Source organism: Sphaeramia orbicularis, chromosome 16 (genome assembly GCF_902148855.1).
Source record: "Sphaeramia orbicularis chromosome 16, fSphaOr1.1, whole genome shotgun sequence".
NCBI lineage: Eukaryota > Metazoa > Chordata > Actinopteri > Kurtiformes > Apogonidae > Sphaeramia > Sphaeramia orbicularis.
In genome coordinates, this window is record NC_043972.1 from 29,348,719 (window position 1) to 29,373,665 (window position 24,947).

Consider the following 24,947-nt stretch of genomic DNA (forward strand, 5'->3'; position numbering starts at 1 on the left):
GTAGGGGAATCTGCAGCTTGTAAAGAAAGCTGGATGTGTGTCTTGAAGCATAGAATAGGCAAGTTTATTTGTATGGCACCATTCATACACATGGTAATTCCAAGTGTTTTGCAAAAAAAAAAAAAAAAAGTTATGAATGCATAGACAAGGATATAGATTAAAAACAGTAAAGCATATAATTTCAAATAGAATTAAAAAAAAAAACTAAATTAGTGAAAATAAAACCTACAAATAACCTATAAAGACCCAAGTGATGCAGCAAAACCTCATCTTCAATCATTCATTAACATCATTTACGCTTAATAAAACCACTTTAATGAAATAATAAGAAAAAACACATCAGTTTATTTAATAAAACTGGTCACCAAATCCAGCTTTAACGCCCTTAAACTGTGTATATATATATATATATATATATATATATATATATATATATATATATATATATATATATATATGTTTATGTAAATTATTATGTATGTGAGGGTTGCAGGCCAACAGTGACCTCCTGCGGCCACAAACAGAATAACATAAAAGTCAGTCCACTATATAAGCTGTTACTATTGGCAACAGACGCCAAACAAACTTCTAAAAACACGGGAAATCCCTCTGAATGCGCCTGTGCATACGACATTTGGGATATTTAGGTGTGTCCTGTGAATATTTTGGCAGATTTGAGCCCGCCTCTGGTGAAATGAGCTCACCACTGTCGATGCTGAAGAAGACAAGGCGCCTTCCTCTGTGTGACCCCATGAATGAGCAATGGTAGGTAAATATAAATAAAACTCCACAAAAGAATAAAATACTTCAGGAAATAAGTGTAGTTGTGAAGGGTGCATACATGAACTTGTGCTTGACCCACAGGGGCAGACAAAAAGTGCCATTCAGGAGGAATCTGTTGACAGGTACAATTATTTTTAATGCTGTTACACCCAAAACACTGCAGATCACCAAATAAGCACTAAAACTGAGAAACTATTGATGTTTTCAGAGTTTAAGGCAGAGGTCTCTTCTGAAATGCATGTTCCCTTGGCTTCCAATGCTCATCTCAGTGACGGTCTTTCCACCTCGAAGTCAAAAACCTCACAGAAGAAAGGTACAAATCTACAAAATACAACTTTACAGCCCAAATCTAACTATTTTAGATGATCAGTACCAAAGTTTTTCCATTATACTTGCATCTAAAATTATATGATTAGTTGATTGAGGTTAGTTTCATGTCACATAATGATGACGTAAACAGAGCCAGAGTATTAATATTAACCCTAACAGACCTCAGCCAAACCACTGGTAAAAAACAAAAACAAAAAAGCATCTGCTGATCTAAAAAGTTCAATATCTTCTGATTTCCATAAATACATTGACATAATTTAGATAAAATGCAGTTTCTCAGATATTCACTGCTGTCAGACATGACTAATTTGGACGTTCAGAGGCTCTGTAGTGACATGGAGACACCATTAGCTTCTGCAGCATTGATTCACCAGAGTCAAACCCATGTAGTTTAACAAATGACAGTGGTTGTAGATGCTTGCTTTACTGGAAACTTCACTTTTGCTTCAATTTTCTCTGTTCTAACATCCTTTGAATTTACTCTGAGCTGTTCTGAACATCTACATGATCAGTAAATTAAACATAGGAAAATATCTGGCATGCACTGAAAAATGCAGAGCGTAAAATAATATTTGACACTGATAAAACATTTTTAATAACCCTTGAACAATGAATACTAGCAATACATTAAAATAATTCAGGTAAGTTTCTGAGCTTTTCAGCAGAATCAGATATGACCCAGTTGGACATTCAGAGGCTCCATAGTGACATGGAAACACTATTATGTTCTGCAGCATTGATTCACCAGTAAAACCCATGTAGCCTGACAAATGGCAGTGGTTGTAGATGCTTGATGTTATATGATATATGTATGTGTGGGTTCTGATGTGATTTTGTTCTGTTCTAATATAATCTCCTTTGAAATTTAAACAGGAAAATATTTGGTATTCACTGAAAAATGCCGAGTATAAAATATTTGATACTAATAAAATGTGTTTAATAACGGTTGAACCACAAATCCTATCAAAAGATTGAAATAATTAAGATAAAATGCAGTTTCTGAGCTTTTCAGCAGAATCAGATATGACCCATTTGGACATTCAGAGGTTCTGTAGTAAACATGTTCTGCAACATAGATTCATAAGTTAAACTCATGTAGTTTGATAAATGACAGTGGTTGTAGATGCTATTTACATGTTCAGGTAATGAACATTTTTTTTAGTAAAATATATATTTTACTGAAAAACTCATTTTCTCTCTGTTCTGATTTAACCTTTGCATTTGCACTGCACTTCTATGAACATATACATCACAGGTGTCAAACATGTGGCCTGGGGCCCAAATCTGGCCCACCAAAGGTTCCATTCCGGCCCGCAGGATAAAAGTGCAAAAATTAACCTAAACACTCCAGGTTGTCCAAATCATTTTGGTTCAGGTTCCACATACAGACCAATGTGATCTCAAGTAAAAGCAACAACACAATAACCCATAATTAATGACAACTACAAATTTTCTTTGTGAAAAATTATGTGAAAAAATTTAAGTGAAAAAATAACGTTACACTGTAAAAATATTTACATTTACAAAACTATTCTTTCACAATAAAATACAAATAAATACATAAATAAAAACAAAGATGAACAACCCAAAATGTGCAGTTTTAACAATATTCTGCCTGTTACTAAATGTTTTGTGCATTTATGGATCCACTGTGATCTGGAGTTGTGTTAATAATAAGAGATGTAATATTGTAGAAAGTGTTCAAATTTTAGTTCCAAACTCCAAAATTTTAACAATATTCTGCCTGTTGTATGTAACATTGTGTGTAATGTACATGTATAAATAATAAGTCGAGGCATATTGTTAAAATTGCACCAATTTTTCAAATGAAATTTCTGTTTTTTCACGTTATTCACATCTTTTTTGTAAAATGTAAATATTTTCATAATTTAATTGGGGGGGGTTTTGTACTAAAGCAAAAAGAAAAACTTGGATTTGTCATTATTTGTAGGTTATGAAGTCATTATTTTACTGGTCTGGCCTGCTTGACATCAAATTGGGCTGAATATGGCCCCTGAACCAAAATGAGTTTGACACCCCTGATCTACATGATCAGTAAATTAAATACAGGAAAATATCTGATTCTCACTGAATAATGCAAAAAGCAGAGGATAATGTTATAATAAGTGGTGATAAACTGCTTAGGAAAGATTTAAAAACAAAACAAAAAAAACATGTAAATTAATTTTGAAGTCATTACAAAAGTAGTTGTAGGTTTTTAAAGGTTTAACTGATCATTATGACCATTGTACCAATAGAACATATGATTCAGTGGATGATTTCATACTTTGTCTTATTCTCAGGGGCTCCACCAAGTGACTTTGAGCTGATGTCCGCTATGATGCAGCGGATCTCCATGTTGGAGAAAACAGTGAGGAGCCAAGCACAGGAGATTGAAACCAAGGTAAATATACACAACACCTCACATCAGCAACAGTGAAAGCAGTAACAAACACCTCTGATGGTTGTATCTTCTCTGCTCTTCTACAGGATAAAAAGATTTCAGCCCTTGAGGAGAAACTTAAAAAGAAATCAGGTGATTATATCCAGAGTTCAGTCCAGTGTTTGATGCTGAATTTGCAGATAAAACTGAATCTGTCTGTGTGGATTTAGGACATGTACATGATGATGATCTGAGCTGCAGGCATGAGCTTGAAAGACGGTGTGAACAGCTGCAGAACCAAGTGTGTGAAATGGAGGTGAGCTTATTTATTGAAACACCGTGAAAAATGTCTTCATGATGTTTGTCATTATGTGTGTTTTATAATTTTTTATTTATAGTGAACTAGTGCTGTATCAGTGTTGGCTGTTTCATGTCTTGTTCTGTCACCTGCCCAGGGACTGCAGATGAAAAGTACTAATTTTTACTTATTCTGACATATTTACTGCACATGGGTGTATTTATTATACAACGGTGTTCATAAATATGCATGGTTCCTATTAATTAAACCAAAAAAATAGAAATAAAAAAAGTAAATTATGATAAGTGATACAGTTACTGACTGTCTTTTTATATCCTGTAGAGTTTTCTGAACGACTACGGTTTGATCTGGGTGGGAGACGGAGAGACGAGTGAACATGAGGAGACACACAGCTCAGAAAAAGACCTGCAGTCAGGTAGTTTCAGGCTGACGTTAAAGTTGTCCTATAACATATTTAACATTTATTATCTATTTATATTTTTTGGTTTTTATGAGAACAAAATAATAGCGAGACTAAATGACAACAGACAAACGTACGATGCATCACAAGTGTTGTCAGAAAGGGAAAAAACCTGCATCCTTTACATTCAGATTTTTTTTTTTTTTTCACTGACTCTGGAAAAAAAAAAAAAAAGACAACTGCATTGAAATTAGCGTTGGTGCCAGTCTTTGGCCAATGCCAGACAGTGGAAAAAAAACAAAAACAAAAAACATACACTTAGCATGTATTATATGGACAAAATTTCATTTCAGGGGTTTTTAGATGTTAAAAACCAAGGTCATATCCCTTTTAAATCAGAATACTTGAATAATCTCTGGGGAAAATTGGGTTTGTTACAGTTGCACCAGTCAAGATCAGAAATATAAAATATCAGCACACAGTATTACAGTATTACTGTACAATAAAGTAAGTAAGTGTCTTTGAGTACTTAGAAAAGCGCTATATAAAACTGATGTATTATTACACTAGGTTACTGTTACGCTCGGTCTAGGGGTTGCCGAGACGCAACATGGTTTAAGACTCCCCTCCCTCCATGTCCCTTAACAAACAGGAGCAAATTAACAAAATGACCATCAACCACAGCACTGCAATGTGAGATATTTATTTACAAAAAAATAAAAATTAAAATCAGGTAAGGGAATCATTATATTCTACAAACACAAACGAAGGAATCCAAAATACACCAATCTTACCTAACAAAACTTAAAGAAAAAGATTCCCTCCTTGTATTCGCTGGTTTTACAAAGTTCTAACAAAAATCACAAAAGGCTGGTCTGCACAGAGGGGAGGATGGAATGAGAGGAGTCTCTCTGGAGGAATGAAGATCTGGCCTTTAAATTTCCCGGCTCATGTCTGAAGCACCAATCAGCTGCAGCCAGCAAAGCAACAGCACACCTGCAGCTCATCCTCCATTATGCATTATCTGTTGGAGGGAACAAAACAAAACACACCCACACACAAGGAAGAGAACAGAAAAACTACAAAAATGCAACAGAATCACCAATGACACAGCACATTACATACTCAAACATCCCTAACCCTTAACAGTTACAAAAAAATGTTTTTTGCAAGTTGTCTAGGTTTTTTTAACTGAATTAGGACCATTTTGCACCGCTAAATCCAAAAATGACATCTGTTTTTCTCAATCAGGTCAGGTTTTTTTGCTAATTTGATTTTGAAAAATTTGATCTTCTTACAAAATTGATTACATTTTTGTGACTTTATCAGATGATGTTTTATATAGTTCTCACCCAAAATAGGTTTTAAGAGAAAAAAAAATCATTTTCTAACAGGATTCCTGTTAGGTACAATGGTGTATTCACCGCAGATGTAGCAGAATACGTCAGGCTTATTTTTGCAAGATCTTCTAGTCGAAGCCATTTCATTCACCTGTAATATTAAAAAAAACCATTAATCATAAATTGGCAAAAGTAAAATCTGCAGAACTCGTTTATTGCAAGAAATATGAAAGAATTTTGTATCATATGATGTGAAAAGGCCCATAAATGTAAGCAAAAATGTTAAAAAGCCAATATGTAGCATAGCTCAGGAAGTTGACCTGATTGAGCAAAATTAATGGGATTTTTGGATTCAGCACACCAAAATTATCCTAAATCAGCTCAAAAAACTTAAACAATAAATTTGTTGTTGACCAGTGTTATTATTCTTATAAAGTAAAATGAAGGTTAAAAATATGACTAAAGTATAAACATAAACTAAATAGTAAAGCAAGACCAGCACAAGTCTTACGGCTAACATGGTTTGTGAGGGCACAGTGTCCGAAAACTCCTAATAAAAAAGAAATGGGGATAAAAACAAGAAAAGTTATAAAGAATTGAAATACGATCTGCAACCATATCAATAAGCTGCACAAATACATGCTTATGACAATCAAAAGATTCAAATTCCAGCAAATTTAATAAGTACTTGATAGTTACGATCAGAACTGAAGTTGATTAAAAGATTTAACTCATTTAAGCCAAACAATAACATCCATATACAATTTATTATGGTATCTTTTTTTTCTTATCTTTTCATGACTCCATTCCTGCAGCGTCAGGGTTAAAGAAGAAGGGTTCGTCACTCATTTATGACAGTAGAACAGTCCATTGCATCAAAAAATTCAAACACATGTGCAAGATAATTTTGTATTTTTCTAACTTCTGGTTGCATATCAGAGCGAACCCTTAACTTTGTGACTCAAATGTACCAATCTTTCTCCTACAGGCAGCTCTGTGGGGAGTTTCCACATGAACTTTGACCTGGTCCTTCAGAGGATCAAAGAACTGAACGTTGTCGCAGGGGAAGGAGAGTGTTTTGTGCAAACGACAGCAACGGGAGGACATCTGGCCCAAAAGAAACCGATTCAGCTGAGGCTCTACAGGAACGGCATCGTCATGTTCAACGGGCCTTTTCGTTCCTATCAGGAGCACAGCACCCAGGTTAGAATCCAAAAAAAAAACAACAGACAATAGAGTTAATACAGAAAAACGGTGGCTGATCTGCTCTGTCATGTCTGGACAGCAATGCATGCAGGATCTGATGGATGGGTATTTTCCCTCTGAGCTGCAGGAAAGATTTCCAGATGGTGTGCCGTTGGAGGTGGGTCTCCGTGTCTTTGTGTTTGCCTGTGGGAACGTGTATGAATTTGCCTCTTGACCGAATTTATGTCATGTAGGTTCATGACAAGCGAGATGAGGAGTTTGTCTTCAGGCTTCCATGGGACGCATTTCCTGGTCGAGGGCAGGCCGTTTGTGAAGAGGAGGATAAATCTGCAAATACTCCAAATACTCAGATACCTGGTCTGGAAATACACACACACACACTCACACACACATCACAAGAATAGTATCAGCGTTTACTTTTATACATGAACTTAACCCTTAACCCAGTCATGCATACTGGTCACTACAGTGGACAGCTATTCTACAGCTGTTCTCTTGTATATTCATGGGTTTTGTTGTTCTTTTTGCTGTTTTTTTTGTTTTTTTTGTTTTTGCACATATCTTTATTAAAGTTTTAAGACACTACATATCTTTCTGACATGAACTGGCAACATTATGTAGATCTCTCCTGAGCATAAACCCCCAGAATCACAAACCCTCCCCATAGTTTTCACACAATTTATCAGTAAATACATGTTTCTGTGTGTCAAAAATTAACTGTGTGGTGTCCAGCTAAGTGGACATTTTTGCAACTTCATGAAAAATAGGTTCATAAGAATTTTTTTTTTCATTATTATTATCTTTTTATGTATTTTTTAAAATGTTTTTTTTTATTATTTTTATTTTATTTATTTATTTTTAGTTATTTTTCAGAAGAAAATTTTCCAATCGCATTGTTTTTTTCATGCCTAAAGAGGAATAAAAACATTCAGGAAAAAATTTTGATTAAGGTTCTCATAATTCATGCATGAAAGGGTTAAAGTCCTAGAAACATTTGTGTCATAAAGTTGTAGTTAGATATTTTAGATTTTACAATGCTTTTTTCTGTCCATCTAACATTTCCTGTTATTTATTACCATTTACTCTGATATTAAGTTTTTTTTTTTAACCCATAAAGACCCAAACATCCGCTGGTAACCAAAACCATCTACTGATATAAAGTGTTTAATAACTTTAGAGTCTCTAATCCTATCAATAATGTAAATGTAAATAATTGGTGTAAAATGCAGTTATTCATCTTTTCATGGTCGTCAGATATGACCCATTTGGACGTTCAGAGGCTCTGTAGTGAACGTAGAAGCACCGTCATCTTCTACAGCATTGATTCACCAGTAAAACCCATGGAGTTGGATTAATGACAGTGGATGGAGACACTGGGTTTATGTTCGGTTAATGACATGTTTTGCTGAAAAAGTCACTTTTTCTTCAGTTTTCTCTGTTTGGATATAATAACCTTTGAATTTGCTTTGAGTTTTCGTGAACATCTACATGATCAGTGAATTAAATATGGGAAAATACCTGATTTTCACTGGAAAAATGCAAAATACAGAGGATTGTTTTATAATAAATGGTGTCAAATCACTTAGGAAATTTTAAATATGAAGAGAAAATCATTTGGGAACTGACACAGAAGTAGCATCATTGGGTCTTTATGGGTTAAATCAGGTGTTTTTCTTTATTTAACTTACTGACTATACAGATATTCACAAAAGTTTACCATAAATTCAAAGGTTATTTGATCAAAACAAAAAAAATAATAATAATGAAGCAAAAGATTTTTTTTTTCTTCAGTTAAATATATCATAAACTGAATATAAAACAAGCTTCTACAAACACTGTCATTTGCTAAACTACCTGGGTTTTACTAATGAATCAACGTTGCAAGAGATGATAGTGTTTCCATGTTCACTACGGAGCCTCTGAACGTCTAAATGGGTCATATCCACATCTGATGACAATGAAATGCTGATAAACTACATTTTACCTGATTATTTACATGCACTGGTAGGATTAATGGTTCAACAGTTATGAAACATTTGAAATTAGTACACACTGTACTTGTAGGTACTTGTACTTAGAATATTTCCATTTGATGCACTTTATACTATCACTGTCCTATATCTTAGAGGCAAAAACTGGACTTTTTTTTCTCCACTACATTTATTTCACAGCTGTAATTCATTCAGATGAAGGGTTTACACAATGTACAATACAACAAGCTGCAAAAATACAACACTTTCATAGTCATTTCTATCATTTTTATTGTCTTTTGTTGTCTCACAAAACGCAGTCAGTGGCTGAGTCATTTTACAGACGTCTGTGAGTCATTACAGCTCCACCAAGTACTGATTTTCCCTAAAACATCTCACATGATTCCACCAAAATGAATGCGGATCATGTAATATCTCGGCAAAAACTAAAATGAGAGAAAAGTAGAAATATTTAAAACAGGTTTATGTATTAAAACTTTGATTCTCTTTTCCCTGTAAATAAAACTGGACTCTTCTGCATATGAATTCTTACTCATATGGGATTTTTCATGCAGGACTTTGCAGGACATAGTTTGAAACAGTACTTGAGTAAAGGATGTGAATACTTTTCCACCACTTTAAAAACAGCCTAATTCACCCTCATGTTTTCCTGCGCTTCACAGGTGACAAACTGAGCCTGGATCAGTTCCTGAACCAGCTGCCGAAGGTGGTCGTCAGAGCCGGTCGAGTGATTGATATCAGGGATTCGTTGAGATGTACCCTGCAGGTGAGCAGCAGACACATTCTTGGACTTGTTGTGGATTTATATGTGCTGCAGATGAACGTTATAGAGAGTGATCAGGCCTGTCTGTACTTGTAGTGAACACCCTCTCGCTGCAGTTATGTTCATCTAACCAAATACCTTTATTAGGGTTCATCTGATGCCCAAAGCAGCAGCTCTGTGATCCTCATAGACACTCCGACGCTGCAGGAAATGAAGGAGAGGTACTCAAAACACTGTCATCTGTTATTGAAAAAGCACACATTCTGACAGATGATTTTAGTTCTAGAAATTAGTCTTAATCTAATTTTAGTTCAGGGGCCACACACGGACCAATTTGATCTCAAGTGAGCCAGACCAGTAAAATAATAATATAAAAACCTATTAAAAAAAAAAAGACAACTCTAAACTTTTATCTATGTTTTTAAGTGAAAAAATGAAAATTACATTATGAAAATACAATAATAATACTTTAAGAAACTGTGGATAACATGAACAACCATGAACAACCTGAAATTTCTTCAGAGAAGTAAGTGCAAAATCAACAACATTATGTCTCAACTTATTATTTACACATGTACATTATAACTTATACATCACAGTGGATCTACAAATGCACAAAACATTTAGTAACAGGCAGAATATTGTTAAAATTGCACCACTTCTCTTAAGATATTTCAGGTTGTACATGGTTGCTCAGATTATTCACACATTGTTGGTGAAAGAACAGTGTGTTAATGTAATTATATTTCTTTTACACTAAAACAAAGAGAAAACATTTGAAGTTGTCGTTATTTATGGGTTATTATATTTTAGTGGCTATTTTACCCGCTTGAAATCAAATTGGGCTGCATGTGGTGCCTGAGCTAAACTGACTTTAGGACCCTTGATTACGCTGGTCTACAAGGAAAATGCTTCCAGAATAAAAGTAATGAAATTTTACCACATGAGAGTCACTGATAAAGAAAAATCAAGTAAAAAATGCTGGTTGGCTAAACTTTCCATGGTACACCCTTGGGTCAAAATGAGAAATTCAAGAATTAATGAGAGAATGGGTTTGACTCAAAAGGAATATTTGTCTCAGAGCTACAAGATCTACTTCAAAACACTGTCTGCACATTAGAATACATTCACTTTACAGGTTCTATTTCATGGAAGATTTATAAAACTATTATATAAATGTACATAAACCAATATATATATATGTAATAACACTTAATCATATACCTTGAAAACATCAGCAAACCGGCACTTTCGTCATTTATTTTCCAATTAATCTCATTAAAATACGTAACATTTAGCACATTTAATCTCTGAAGCAAATCATTTCTAAAAAAAATTGTAGACCAGTGTTATTAATATATTCGGTGTATTTTTTGCATTTCAAAAATTTATCCCACAGGCCAGATTGGAAAGTTTTGGGCCAGTTTTGTTTGATTCCCCTAAAAAAGTAAAGTAAATCCATAAAAAAAACATGTATTTGTTGATTAATTCACTGCAAACATCATACTGTATCCAAATCATATATGTGGAGGGTTAAAAATGTTTTTACGATGTTAAAACCATGTTGAAAATACAAGAAAAACATAGTTTATTGAGTTCAATGGAAATGTGCAGTCTGAATACATGATGTAAAGGCTGATTAAAATCCCGACTTGGCCGCGGCAGCTGATAGTCGAGATTGTGGAGATTACTGTATGCACTGGTCTGAAAAATAGGGCAGGTCAACATGATCAGTTCACGTCTTGTGATGGTTCTGCAGATCTGTGACCTCATATCAGCCCCAGAGCTACTCATAAAGAAACTGTATTTTATAATGATATAATATTGCTTCTTATATTTTTACTCTTAAGCTTCTATGTTAAATTACCATATTATTTGACAGTCATTTACCAGCAGCCTCTCCACACATATATACTGATGTGTGTCACCGTCAACAGATTACTGACGCTAAACTCTGAGCGGCCATCGTCTTCCCATGACGTGATCACACTGAAGGTCAGGTCAGAAGACGGGGATCACACTTACGTCTTAAAAATGAGCTATTCAGAAACAATCGGCCACCTCCGCCAGTATCTGGACAAACACAGGTCAGTACTTTCATTTTAGGATGAGTTCTTCAATGTTCACCAAATCATATATGATGACTTCAGTATCTGTTTTCATAAGAATTGCAGAATGAAGTATGATGGAAACATATTCGCAGCTCTATTTTTCATATGTATAATGGTACAATTACTTGTCAGAATAAAGTGTTACATTTTCCACCAGTTAAAGGTAAAGAAAATAATATAACTGTAAGACTTTTTCTAAGTAGAGATGCACTGATTGTGATTTTTACATTTTTTGTCTTATTTTGTTTTTATTTACTTGCTGAAATAGATTAGTGTTTAGGCCCTTAACCAATTACAGAATGAGAAGGAAGTTAGTCATGTAAACTTGACTGAATATCATCTGATTGCATCATATGTTTAAAAGTAGGTGATCAATTAGTGCATCACATTTTTGATGAAAGTGAATGGTCTCTATTATTTAAGTCTTTTCATTCTGTGCAGAAAAAACATTATGTGACAGTAATGGTTTATTCTCATTTTATTACAGGGGTGATGACCTACCTGCCTATGACATAATCAGTGCATACCCACAATGCACCTTTGTTGACAACTGTCAGACGCTTCAGTCATGTGGACTCACAACTAATACGTCTCTGCTGCTGCGGAAGAAGCAATGAAGTGACATAAACCTAAAAAACACTTTACACACTTAGAAACAGGCTGAATGAAGGTGCACATATCCTATTTCTATTATTAATTTCTGAATGTTAATATTAATTTTTAAATGCCATGATGTAGTCATGTCAGACAGTTTACCCTATGTCAGTATGGCAAATTTAAGAATGATATGACAATAAAGTGCTGTGTTGAGTTATTTTCATCCATAAAATGAGTAGAGATTTGCTGATATTGTGACCAGCATTGATATGTCAGTCAGTTCAATGTGTACAGTACTGCTTACAGACAAAAGAAATAGTTGAAAATCTTTATTGCTAAAATATGCAAATACAAACAAGAACAAAGTAAGAAAATATAAACATCTTTCCCTTTTGCAAAACATTTGAGATGTTAAGGCATGCGGAGCCTGAAGACAAATCTTGTGCTACTCAAGTTTAAAGGTCCCATGAAATGAAAAATGGCTTGTGTGTCCCTGGGAGTATTATTCTGTGTAATTTTATAACAAATACGCAAAAAAAAAAAAACAGTTGCATATCTTTACAATAAAATCCCTTTCTCTCCCTGTAAAGTGTCAAGTTTTTTTTTTTAAATGGCTTATTAAGCAAACAGGAAAAAGACTTTAAACTCCATCTAATACAGTCTGATCGGTACATGGGGTGATCCAGCCAACCCCATCAGATTAAAACACGCTCACAGACTGTCATCGATCTGAAATCTCACCTATCACAACCCTCCTCGCATTAAATCCATCTTAAACACACCAAACAGAAATAAATTACAATCTAAAAGTCACTTCATGGGACCTTTACACATTGTGGATGCAAAATTTGATCAAACACGTTTCCACATTATTACAGCAACACATTAGGAAAACCCAGAACGTTGTCAATGCAAACAAAGAAAAATAAATAATACTGAAGATTAATACTGTTTCAGTCTCTGTCGAATGCGAGTCAGCCGTTATCAGTCGTAAATGTACGGTATACTTTGAAGTTACTTGTGTACTGTGCACACGGCAGGTCATTCATACATCATAGGATTCAGTTATGTTTTCTGTCTACCAGGAACAACAGTGCTGGGGCTTGTACTCACAGCCCAAAGCCTTCTACTACATTCAGAGTCAGGGAATGTATTGACTATCCTACCGGTGATACACTGAGAAAGATCATATTGGAAGAGTTTGCTGCAAACAGCCCTTGGTGTTGGTCTAAAATGAATCAGCATTGCGGTTGCAAACGTGACAGAAAGGCACATGTTGGTTGTTTTTTTTTTCACTTAGAAACCAGGTCTGCAGCAGAGAGAAGCGTTCACAAACATTCACAGACTCGCTCGACGAGAGTTTCTTTGGTAACAGAGCTGTCGTAGGCCTGATGGTGTGAGAGCACTGATTTGGTATCAAACCGTTCTGTTAATAAGTCTTCTACCTCACAGCAGAGTCTAATGTTACACCGTTCACCATTTTAAATAATGGCGTGTTAGTAACGTTTCCTTTGTGAATTCACTTAAAAGCATTGAAGAGGTTAAAATATTCTCAGTTGATTGTCAACCACTTACTTGATAATTTCCCTCGAGAAGGAAATTAAGATTTGAATAAATTATATTCGTGGGACTCCTACACAAATATCTATCCACTAAGGTGGAAGACAGAATAAGACTGTTTGGTAACTGACAGTATCATGTCATTATCAAGGAAAACAAAAAAAAACACACGCACACACAATGTTTAAGGATCAAGTATTAGAGGTAAGTTATTTTCTGTTAGCCCTTGGACTGAAATAGATGAACTCAAGGGGGGGTGGGAGGGTTTCTGAGCTACAGGCGGGCTTCAGAGTCGACTTACAGCCAGTGAGAAAAGTAGAAGCTAAACCATTTGGGCTTTCCTCTGTCCTCGTTCTAAGAAAATTAAAAATCCAGTCCTCTTCTGAGATTCAGTAACTCGGTGTGAATGATGAGCCCGTTTTAGCTGCTTAAGAGGTGACGTGGGGCTTTCACAGGTTTCTTCCATGTCCTGGGTGGAGGGGTTATTGGGTAATGCAGTTTTCGCCCATGTCCTGTGCATAGCGATCCAATATGACGTTACGAAGTTCCTCAACATCTCGACGGAGCTGTTGAGCTTCAACCAGCTTCTTCTGCAGCACTTCTGGACTCATCCAGTCTTCATCCTGCTCTGTCACAGGAGGGGGTGCTGAAAAAAATGAAAACACACACACATCAGTGGAAAAAACCCTTTCTCAGCACTTTTAATTTACTGTGACCAAACACAGCTGTGTGTTACAAAATATGGGAAGTTAACAAATGATTAATAGGATTTCTGTAGGTTTCAACATCTTGAAGGGAAGAACTTTAAGACTAGTGTAAATGATCAGATTAAGATCCATTTCATGCTCATGCCATATACTGTTTACTGATCTAATACATTTATACCTAAATTCATTTTTTATTTGAATGTTTTCTCACACAAAGTGAAGTAGGATTAAAATTAAGCTTAAAACAGATGTTGAACTTTCACAGAGTCAATGTCAGATAATTACTATAACTTGCAGAAGTAGCTTTTTGGATGAGAACATGTCACAACAGCCCATCACCCACTTTGCACTACACCAGTTGACCAGTTTGCACAGTTTGCATCAGTGGTTACTGACTGATAACTGGTTTCATGTGGGTTTTGCACTTCTACAATATCATCTATACAAAAAAAAAGAAAACCATCAACCATTAAAAAGCATGACTGAACTCAATGCTATTTTAGGAAAGTGACATTACTTTATAATCCCAGACCTGTAGAAATTTCACTAAATATATTCTAAAGTGCAAATTTCAGATTCTAAATAATTCTCTTCGTATCATAAATCAGACAAAGAAATACCCACATGTGAGACCGAGCAGCAGGGAGAGGTTGGGGTCTTGTCCCTGGGCTCGCTGGGTCAGGATGCTGCACAGCGAGCGCAGGTCACTGAGGCAGGAAGCGATCTCTGCATGGAGCCTCTGTGTGAGCCGAGCCCCGGCCGGCTGCAGGGCCGAGGAGGCCTGGTCGCTGCTCCTCCGCTCCGGATCGTTCATCTGCTCCTGCAGGGTCAGATTCTGCTCCATCAGTTCTTGGTTCTGGGCCGACAGCTGAAACACAGGGGTCAGCAGTGAGTAAGGGGAGCAGTTAGGCAGTATGTAAAGGCCTTGTTCTTTATGGATGGGTTTTTGGGGCTCACCTCTTTCATGGCTGCATGAAGCTCTAACACATTCTGCTCTTTGGCTAACACCTCTTCTCTGAGAGCCTGTGAGCTGCTCTCTTCCTGAGACATCTGCTCTTCTAAAGCCTGCACACAGAACCCAGGAAACACAAACTTCAGGACAAGAGCATCTCAAAAAAATTAAAAAATGTGAAAAGGCTAAAAATTTCATCCGTTTAGTGAATGCGTCTTCAAAACAAGGCCGCCTTCTGTTATACTGTGACAATGAGACAAAGTAATTGCCAAATTTGTTTATAATCTTAAGAATTTCCTGTTTTGACATTCTAGAATTAAGGAATATGTTTACATAGTTAACTGAAACGTGTTCACTCATTAAGTCTGTACAAGACAACTAAAGTGCAACTGCCCATGAGTAAATACCTGGATTTGGGAGCCAAGCTGTTCCATCATCCGATGTTGCTTCTCAATAACCTTCAGAGAAAAGAGGAAAGCTTTTAAACAATAATATAACACAACAGTACTGTCAAGTGTCATTAACCTCTTTCTCTTCCATTTCCTGCACCTTGATGAGGTTCTAACTTGAGCTTTGTTCAGATAAGTGTGTGTTTGAAGTTTCTGTTTTGCAGATGAGCCGATTTTACAGAGGAACAATGAGAAATGAGTTGCACTTTGATGATCAGTTTGCTACTACACGCACTAACCTCAACACATCTTACTTTCAGAGAAGTGAAACTTCTCTGTGAGTAAAACTGAACTGAATAAACTTCCTCTAAGCTCAATAACCCAGATCACACTGATCAACAAGGGTATGAAGGCAGAGCAGAGGGAACTGACATTAATGGTCATCAGTGTTTGAAAGGGCTCTAAGTATGAGGTTCCACTAGGTGATCTTTATAAAAAACAAACAAGCACAACATATAACTAACAACAGACCTTTTTGAGTCTCTGTTGCTCCTCTCTCAAAGCATTATTCTCCCCTCTGAGTTTTTCAATATCCAGAGAAGGCAGTCTGGCACCATCCTCAAGGCCCTGCTGCACCCTTTGCTGCATACTGATGAAGACAAACACACAACATGCATTATGCACAGTTATTTATGTCACTTTGGGCAGAGAGAGTTAAGACAAACATGTTGGCCACAGAAAATATTTGGTTTGTGTGTACATACCAGGGTCTTCCCTACTATGACATTTTGGGCACCACATACACCAAATACATCCAAAATGTGTTTGAAAAGCAAAACTAACCAAATGAGTTTTTTCCTCAGATCTAATGGATTCAATTGGCCCCAGTGGACTTGTTGAGCAAGTATGAGTACTTTGGACATTTATTACTTTTACAAACTTTTGTCCAAATAATATGGTAACAATAAGGATCCTAAGTGTTATGACACTTCAAATTGAAAAATGTCGAATCTTACTGTCCCAAATCCACCACCTCGTCACCCAAGTCTTGCACAAAATTAAGAAAAATGCTGGAACCCACAGAGCCCCGAAAACCTCTGAAAACCCAGAGAAATCCCTACATACTCAGTAATGGTGGTCAGCAGGTCTCTTTCTCTACGTTTCTGCTCCTCCAGCTGAGCGTCTTTTTCCCGAAGCTGGGAGTGCGTCACCTCTAGACGGACCTCCAGTTCTTTGACTTTCTCCTGCAGCTCAGCTACGTGCTGTTCAGCCTCTACAAGCTGTAAGAAAACATGTTCCAGATTAAAAGTAACGATTCAGAAATCTTGAAATGAGATGAAAACGGATGAACGTAAAGCAGAACTATCCTTACCTGCTTGTTCTGGCTCTGATAGTCTTCCAAGGTGGGCAGGTCAGCGAGATAACGCTCCAGAGTCTCAATACGCTGCTGGTTCTCTCTCTTCAGCTCTGCCTCCTTCTGGCATTTCTTCTTCAGGTTGTTGATGTGCTTATCTCGACTGCGGATCTGCACAAACAGATAAAATGTGTAATGTAACAAATAGTTGCTGTTATAGAGAAACTATGAAAGACGGAAGGTGAACTTTAGCTGTAAATGTTTGCCAAATGCCAAGCTTTGTTTACTTTATCTCCTGCTTCTCAGTTCTTGCAGAGACACAAAGGTCCAATGAGGTTGAGTCCACAACATTATCACTATTTAGATTAAGGTTAAATATGCTTTATTGGAAAATATTATAAAATATAGGGATGGAAAACATTAAAAAATTATTAAATGAAACCATTAAATAACTTTCAAAACAAAGTAAATTATCTTTAAACCTTGAATGTCCCCTGTTGCTGCTGCTCAGTGTGAAAATGTTTTCTTTGTATTAGTGTTTGTTTCTTATGAATTTGCTGACAACATGCATGAAGATGTGTTTTAGCTTACACATACCCTCTCTTCCTGTTTCTTCATTTCCTCTGCATGCCTCTCACAAGTTTCCTTCAAGCTGTCAGTTAGTCGGCGAGTCTCGGCCTCGACAGCCCCGAGTCTGCGCTCTGCGTCGGCTTTCTCCAGAGCTGCACAGTCAGTACGCTCAGCAAACTGCGCCCGCAAGAACGCATTCTCCCTTTGAGCCTCCTGAAAAATCCACAACATAATACTCAGTAATAGCTTCAAATAGTTGTAAGTTTTTGGTTTGGAGTAAACTGTTTATAAGGTGACAAATATGTAATCACAGTGTTGTTTTGTGGGAGCATGTTCTCACTAACCTGTAGGCGTAACATACACATTTCTCCATAAGACGTCCCCCGGCCAAGGAGGGCTCCATGGACTTGTAGCTCACTTTCCCTCAGTCGCTGTTCCAACTGGGCCATGTGCTGCTTTTGTCTACATCACAAACAAATCCAACCATCATCATCAAAAACTAAAACATCAAGATAAAGCAGAGTAATACTGTGGTAAGATTATCTCATACAGAAACATTTATACACTCAATTTCTTCATGTAGTTATAAGAAACACTTGCCGCTCAATGATGAGCTCCTTCTCCTTCAACAGACTCTCGCTGGCTTTTACCAGAGCGTCCCACTTGCCAGAGTCTGAGTGTGCAGATGATGAATACATAGACGGGTACTGACCCACCCCACCACTCATTAACTGGACCAAGAGAGACAGATATATATGGCGGTTAACACTGTGTTGAGAAATATACAACAATTAAAAGAATCCCAAGGACTCTGCACAACTGACATCCATCCACTTATCTTTCTACAAACAAATGTCTAAAAACACAGAGCAACCAGCCAAGGAATCTGCATTAGTGACACCTGATCTCTTACTTATATTACCAAAAGAGATCAAAAAACAACTCATCAAAATTTTTTCATTTAAAACCCTTCCATGAAGATTAAAGTTTTACTAGATAATCAGAGTGGCTATGACAACAGCAGGGCTCAAAAAATAAGGATCACCTGCCTGCCTGCAAGTAAAATGCCACACTGAGTTAGTAAAATTACAAAGTCACTTGCTTGATCATACACATAGTAAAAAAAAGCCATAGTTTCCAAAGCCAATGACTGAAGTAGCTGGAGTGAGATATCTAATCTCTTTCTCACATCATTCTTCTTTATGATGACGATTAACTTAAGTCTTTGCTGTTATTTGATAACCACTACTAAATTAATTTATTTGTGAAGGGTTAACTAATTATTAACTCTGAGTAATCAGACACTGATGTTTCAAACATTAACAGTGCAACAGTACAACCCTCAACAGGGGAATGAATAAAACCTTGTGAATATCAAGTAGTGCCAATCTGTCTTTAGACATGAATGTAATTCCACCTCACTCACTATTTTAGGTCTTTCTTCAACATACACTGAAGGCACTGCCAAACATTAATGTGCTCTAAAAAAAATCTATCACTATGAATGAATGAATGCCACACTCACACAGCTTTAACAGATAATCCTGGATTTGCATGGGAATATTTAAAGAACATTATAGCTAAAGAAAACAGAGTCAAATTGAATTTTGTATTTGAATCTACTGTTCACAGTATCTGATATATGGGGACATCCACCCATAATCTGTTTTTAGAAACTCAACAACAGATACCAGAAAATCCTTTGGGGATTCCAAATTGTTGTGGATTTGTTTTGTTTTCTTTGGTGTATGTTTTTTTCCAATGTTTCTATGTTTGAGTTGGAAAACTGGCCTCATTCCAGCATATCCAGCCCGCTGACCTCTCACTTGTTTTCCATTCAATATACACCCCACCCTATTCATAACATTCAAAGCAACTTTGTTTTTCACCCAGAGGTGCTATCATGTGAAAAAGTGACATCAGTGCAAACTGTGCATCACACAAAAACACTGTTGTAAGCAATTAAAAATCACAGCAGTCACCAGTTTACTTCTTCACCTCTGGTGTGTCTCTAGTGTATCTTCCTGTTTAGAATAAATGCTTACCTGCATTTGTTCCACTTGTAAACGTAAACTCTCCAGTTGCTGCTTATGCTGCTGTTGTTGCTGCCAGCTGGAGAGGTCACTACATCTGTCCTGCCGCAGTGGGTCATAACCCTTGGAGCCTGAATGCTCCCTTAGCAGAGCCTGTGTTTGTAGGCTCAGAGGACTTGTATAAACGCCAGGAGATCCGGCTCCACCAGGCTGACTGACTCTCTGATTAGAGGGTTCTGCTGTGCCGGGAATGCCAGGTCTTGCTTCAGGCAAAACCTTATAGCTGTGCTCCATGCCTCCTCTGTAGGCCTCCGACATACAGTCTGGGGCGTCTCTAATCCCTGTCGCCTGTAACCGGAATCTGACATCAGGGCATAACCCCCCCAGCAGGGCGGACTGATTTAGTGTAGGCTCCACAGCAGGCGTGTCAAACCTCTGGCCCTCATCCACCCGCGTGTGATCCATAGGGAAAAGTGAGTGGTCCAGCCCATTGACAAGACTCCTGTAGCGGCTCAGGCAGTCCGGCTTTGGCACCACAAGATCACCTCCCACACCAGTCTGTGCATCCAAGTTGGGTGAAGATGCAGATTTGGAGAGAGACGAAGACTTTGAGGTAGAGCCACTCGGCGTTCTAGAGCCAGATGAAAACCTGTGTGCCTCCACAGAGGATAGGGACTCCTCATGGGCACATGGCTGGGGCTTAGAGGCCGGGGCTCCGGCCGTGGATGGCATGACATGTGCAGTGGGTATGGGGATCTGACTGCGGATAGGCTGAAAGGAGGGGCTGCTGCTGGAACTGCAGAAATCTGTAAAGAATGAAAAAAAAGAAATGGTAATTAGTAATACTTCTCACTATTTTACATACAAATATGCTTCATTAAATCAGTGCAGAATATCTGGAGCAGTGCTGTAAGCCATTTTCTCTATTTTGAGTCAGTGATACAAAGTAGATGCAGCAGGGTTTATGGGTGGCCTAGTTTGATGATGAGGTGTCACCACTGGAAGAATTAACTGTCTCTAACAGGCCTGATATAGTGAGAACATTTAAATCTATACTTCAGCTATAGCACAGAATTAAACCTTTGGACGAAATGTTTGATATAATGTTATTAGTTGTAATATTGTTATCAAATTATTACTATTATTATTCCTGTTGTTAGTCATAATTAGCTGAAAATGAAGTTACAGCAGAGCTGTTGATTAACATTTAGACATTTTAATTAGCAGAATCTTTAAATCACTTCAACAAGATACACAGATAAGAACCCTCAGCTTCTAAAGTACACACCCAATCCACTCCATAAAGCATGCACAATAATGATAGGTGTCTGCATTTGGAAACCTCAGAGCCCCAGCTGTAGGAAAACATAAAGATCACTACAGCCAACCTACAGACATCTTCACAAGCCAACAAAGTTACATAACTCCAATTTCAACAGCTTTACCAACCTGAAAGACCTGCTGAAGTCTGTAAACCTGGAATTTACTCCAACGCAACAGACATATTATTGGGTGCGGCATTTTTTCTAAGACCCGCTGGACACTTCGAATCAAAACCGAAGATTGCTGTGTGCATTTCTAAGCAGCAACGAGTCAAACTCTGAAGCTAAGACTGACAGCAGTGCAGCAGGCAGGCCCTGTGCCCAAAGCTGTATTGTCCTCAAACACCCAAAACCAGCCTGTACCAAGCTCTGAGCAAACACACACAAACAGGCACACACAGGAAAGGTTAGGGGTATTTATAGCCCACCTCTCAAGTTACAGAGTGATCTGTGGGAGCCGCTTATTTAAGCACCTTGCCTCCTCCCACTCTTCCACACATCACACACATGTACATCCAAAGTCAAAGAGAGAACGGGACATTTTATTCCTGCTCAGACTTGAGCAATAACTCCTTTTAATCACAAAAGGAATAATGATTGGATTTTATAAAATACTTATGGAAGCAAGATGAAGCTTTCAAGTTGAACACAAGCCTAAAGGCTCGACTGATTCAAGACTGGCCAGAACAAGTCTTAACTACACTGTTGAGCAAACATTTAGGAAATGTTCTGCTTAAGACATTCCTGTTGCCACAAATTATATGAAAACAACTAGCCACAGATTTAAAATGGAATACTTCAATAAACACAAAACACCTTAAGAAGCCATATCTATTTTGTTTTTAATTAAAAAGCCTGAGGGTTTACAAGTTGTGTTTATACTACGTATGCTTTGTAATCTACAACGGGTCGTTATTGAGGCTAAATATGGGGTTAATTGTTATGTTGCTAAGCACTGCTGTCAGTTTAAGTGCCCAGACAAAGCAGTGCTAGCACCAGTAGTGTACTCAACGACACAAACAACTGAGGATTGTAAGGATTACTTTGAGTCATAAAATGGACAGCATTAAGACATCACATGGACAACACAATATTATACAACATCATCACAGTTGGACCATATCATGCAAAGCTAATGATGTATCGTTTCCAAGTATCTAATAAGATGTTTCTATTTGCTGAAGAACACTCTTCTTCACTTCTTGTAAACATCTTACAGGCTCTTAAATGCTTGTAAGCAAACACTGTACATGACAAAAACAGCCTGGGGAACATCCCCATTTATTAAAATACTGTTGAAGTCTATGACTGAAGCATATCACAACAGAACAAGGCTTTAATTTCCATTTCATTTTCTAGTCCTGGTATCCCCTGCCCCATGTTCCCAATTAGCCATAACACCAGAGGAGCACAGCATAAGCCTCAGGGCATATTTGGCCTGGACTTTAATCTACCTCTGCAAATCTGTAGAGAACTCAAAGTGGATCATGAGCATTTCTCTCACTCTATAAATACCAATACACAACACAAATGTGAGGTCCTCTCAGCCACACCACAGCACAAGGGTTTAGGATGAATATAATGGGCACAGCCACTCACAACATTCAAACACAGATTATAGTCCGTTTTCACAATTTTCAAAGACATCTTAAATGTCCAGAGAAAAGCTTGAGTATTTAATAACAACCATATTGGGAAAAATAGACTTATAGTCCAGCACATGACTTCAATGCAATAACTATTAAACTACCCAGTCCTCATTTGTTGAGTGAAAATGGAAGCTCCACTGTTCCATGTCAGACTTCAAAACAGTGTTGCACAATACTTCATGCAGGGGAAGAACAAGCAAGAGTCATCACCTTCTGTGCTGTCAGATGCCGAGGTGCCTAGACCAGTGTCCCCACTGTCCGATGTTCCAGGCCGGCGGCCAAATCGGCTTTGGAACTTCTCTGACACAGCTGGCGTCTGCCACTCCATGTCAGCAAACCTAGCTGAAGTGTATTTGAGACACAGAACAATGGAATCATACTACATATTATACAAACCCTGCTGTACATATGCTGTGTACTATTATAGCAAGATGTTTTCTTACCTGCTGGTTTGGATTCAATATATCTCTGAGAGGTTGTCATTCCATACAAAACTATGCCACCTAATAAGGGAAACAAAATATTAATGTATAACACTCAAGAGAAACATGAACATTGTTTAAAATACTATCATACCAGCTGTCACAAGCCAAATTCCTTCATTTGACTTCGTTACTTGTGCTTTTCAGTCGAATGCTTATGTAAGAATTTATTGTGCTCTCTTTTGAAGTAGTGAATAAACCTGACCGTTTGTGAAGAAGCAGACACCAAGTTTACTGTATGTTGAAAGTTGTTAGCTGCTGGTTCATGGGTGACATATCCCCCAATCAAACTTGTCTGTCTCTTCACAGGTCGTCAACAATCTCGACAGACTTCCCCGAGGACAACCAGAATAACAACATGAGCACATGTTGTACCATTACATAATCGGTTAGAACATTTATATCTTTAATGGCCCGCCGGAAGTAATACATCTTATATAGCAACAATAAAGATTAGTGATGAATACATGCAGTGTAACATCATGTACCCCTGCGTGATACAGAAAAACTAATCCTCTTCACAGGCTAATTCATAAAGGAAATGACTCGCTGGAGCTTAAATAGCCAACCCAAGCTATCAGCTACCGTGACTAATCGCTTAATTTAATATGTAACGAGTTCAGAAAATTCTGTTAGACTAAACAAGTATATGAGTCTAGGCTTAAAACATGCGATAACGTCTGTATGTATTCATGATTAGCTACACTGGCTTTTTTGGTACTACGATGCCCTGTACCGTTAACCATGTAAGCTAATCCATTACAAATCCGTTTCCGACTAACAAGCTAGCTAGCTAACAGCTAAAGCTACGTTGCCGTTTGCTTAGCAAGTTAACTTGCTGTGTACGCTTAAAATCACTGTTCACTTCTGTGGTTGAATTTGCCTTGCCATACTAGCTATCCGTGCTGCAGAAAAAACATTTCTTTACCTTTTGCTCCACAGAAACACACAATGCGGTGACAAATCTCGGTTTCAGGCTGGTAACCGAAGCCGAATCTGAACCATCCGCTGCTGCTGCTGCTGTTGTTCCGCTAGCCAACTGATCGCTGCTGATGGCAGACAACCCATCAAAGACACAAAGGCTGTTTGTTCTGTATCACAGCGCCGCCCGACGAACAACGTTGAACCGCGTTGTCAGCAAAACGCCGAAGATTTTATGTGCAGCAATTATAGCAATTAAATGGTTTAGCAATGTGTAAAAATGTATGTCACACCCTCTAAGTTTAAATAGCTATATACTTAAACGCTTCGATGAAATACATTGCCGCTGGTAGAAATAAAGACGACCAGGTTCGTATGTCACGTGACCAAATTTAATTACAGTAATTTAAAACAAATGAACCCCATCACGATGCGTTAAAATGGCTAGATTAAGAAAATGACACTTTTGTAAGGTTTTAACTGGCTTAATAAATTGAAATAAATATGTCTAACACTGAATATGAATATCATGTTGGGTGCATGTTGTGAGTAAAATACGAGACATGTATTTTTTTATCATTGTAGAAGCCTGTATCGTCCGTATAATCTCAAAGTATATTGCATTTGCCCCATTTCAAACTTGTGCTTTTCACTTATCAGCCTCACACTAAAAGAAGAGCTTTGGATGACATAAAAAGAGAAAATAGCACAAATGCTGACACAGTATTTGTACCCGGTATGTCAGAGGTATCTTTAATGTACATTTATATTATTGCCTAATGTGT

At 37.4% G+C, this 24,947-nt stretch overlaps 2 protein-coding genes across 3 annotated transcripts; one reads left to right on the forward strand and one right to left on the reverse strand.

Annotated features, from left to right (window-relative positions):
- Window positions 1-661: 661 nt before the first annotated feature.
- On the forward strand, window positions 662-13,934 carry ubxn11 (UBX domain protein 11). Its single transcript, XM_030159361.1, has 14 exons — window positions 662-765; window positions 865-905; window positions 992-1,096; window positions 3,417-3,517; window positions 3,604-3,649; window positions 3,727-3,812; window positions 4,137-4,230; window positions 6,544-6,758; window positions 6,841-6,918; window positions 6,995-7,118; window positions 9,415-9,518; window positions 9,663-9,736; window positions 11,453-11,602; window positions 12,114-13,934. Exons 1-14 carry the CDS (start codon window positions 695-697, stop codon window positions 12,241-12,243), a joined length of 1,419 nt encoding a protein of 472 aa, XP_030015221.1. The 5' UTR covers window positions 662-694; the 3' UTR covers window positions 12,244-13,934.
- Window positions 12,821-24,305, reverse strand: cep85 (centrosomal protein 85). Of its 2 annotated transcripts, XM_030159359.1 has the most exons (14): window positions 24,170-24,305; window positions 23,203-23,262; window positions 22,970-23,101; window positions 19,801-20,594; window positions 18,356-18,486; window positions 18,100-18,217; window positions 17,783-17,968; window positions 17,204-17,356; window positions 16,957-17,111; window positions 16,363-16,480; window positions 15,850-15,900; window positions 15,448-15,555; window positions 15,115-15,358; window positions 12,821-14,429 (listed from the first exon to the last, which is right to left on the reverse strand). In XM_030159359.1, the coding sequence occupies exons 2-14, from the start codon at window positions 23,240-23,242 to the stop codon at window positions 14,266-14,268; spliced, it is 2,394 nt and encodes a 797-aa protein (XP_030015219.1). In that variant the 5' UTR covers window positions 23,243-23,262; window positions 24,170-24,305; the 3' UTR covers window positions 12,821-14,265. The 2 variants fall into 2 exon arrangements, with proteins under 2 accessions (XP_030015219.1, XP_030015220.1); XM_030159360.1 differs by lacking the exons at window positions 22,970-23,101; window positions 23,203-23,262; window positions 24,170-24,305 and adding an exon at window positions 21,238-21,459.
- Window positions 24,306-24,947: the final 642 nt, after the last annotated feature.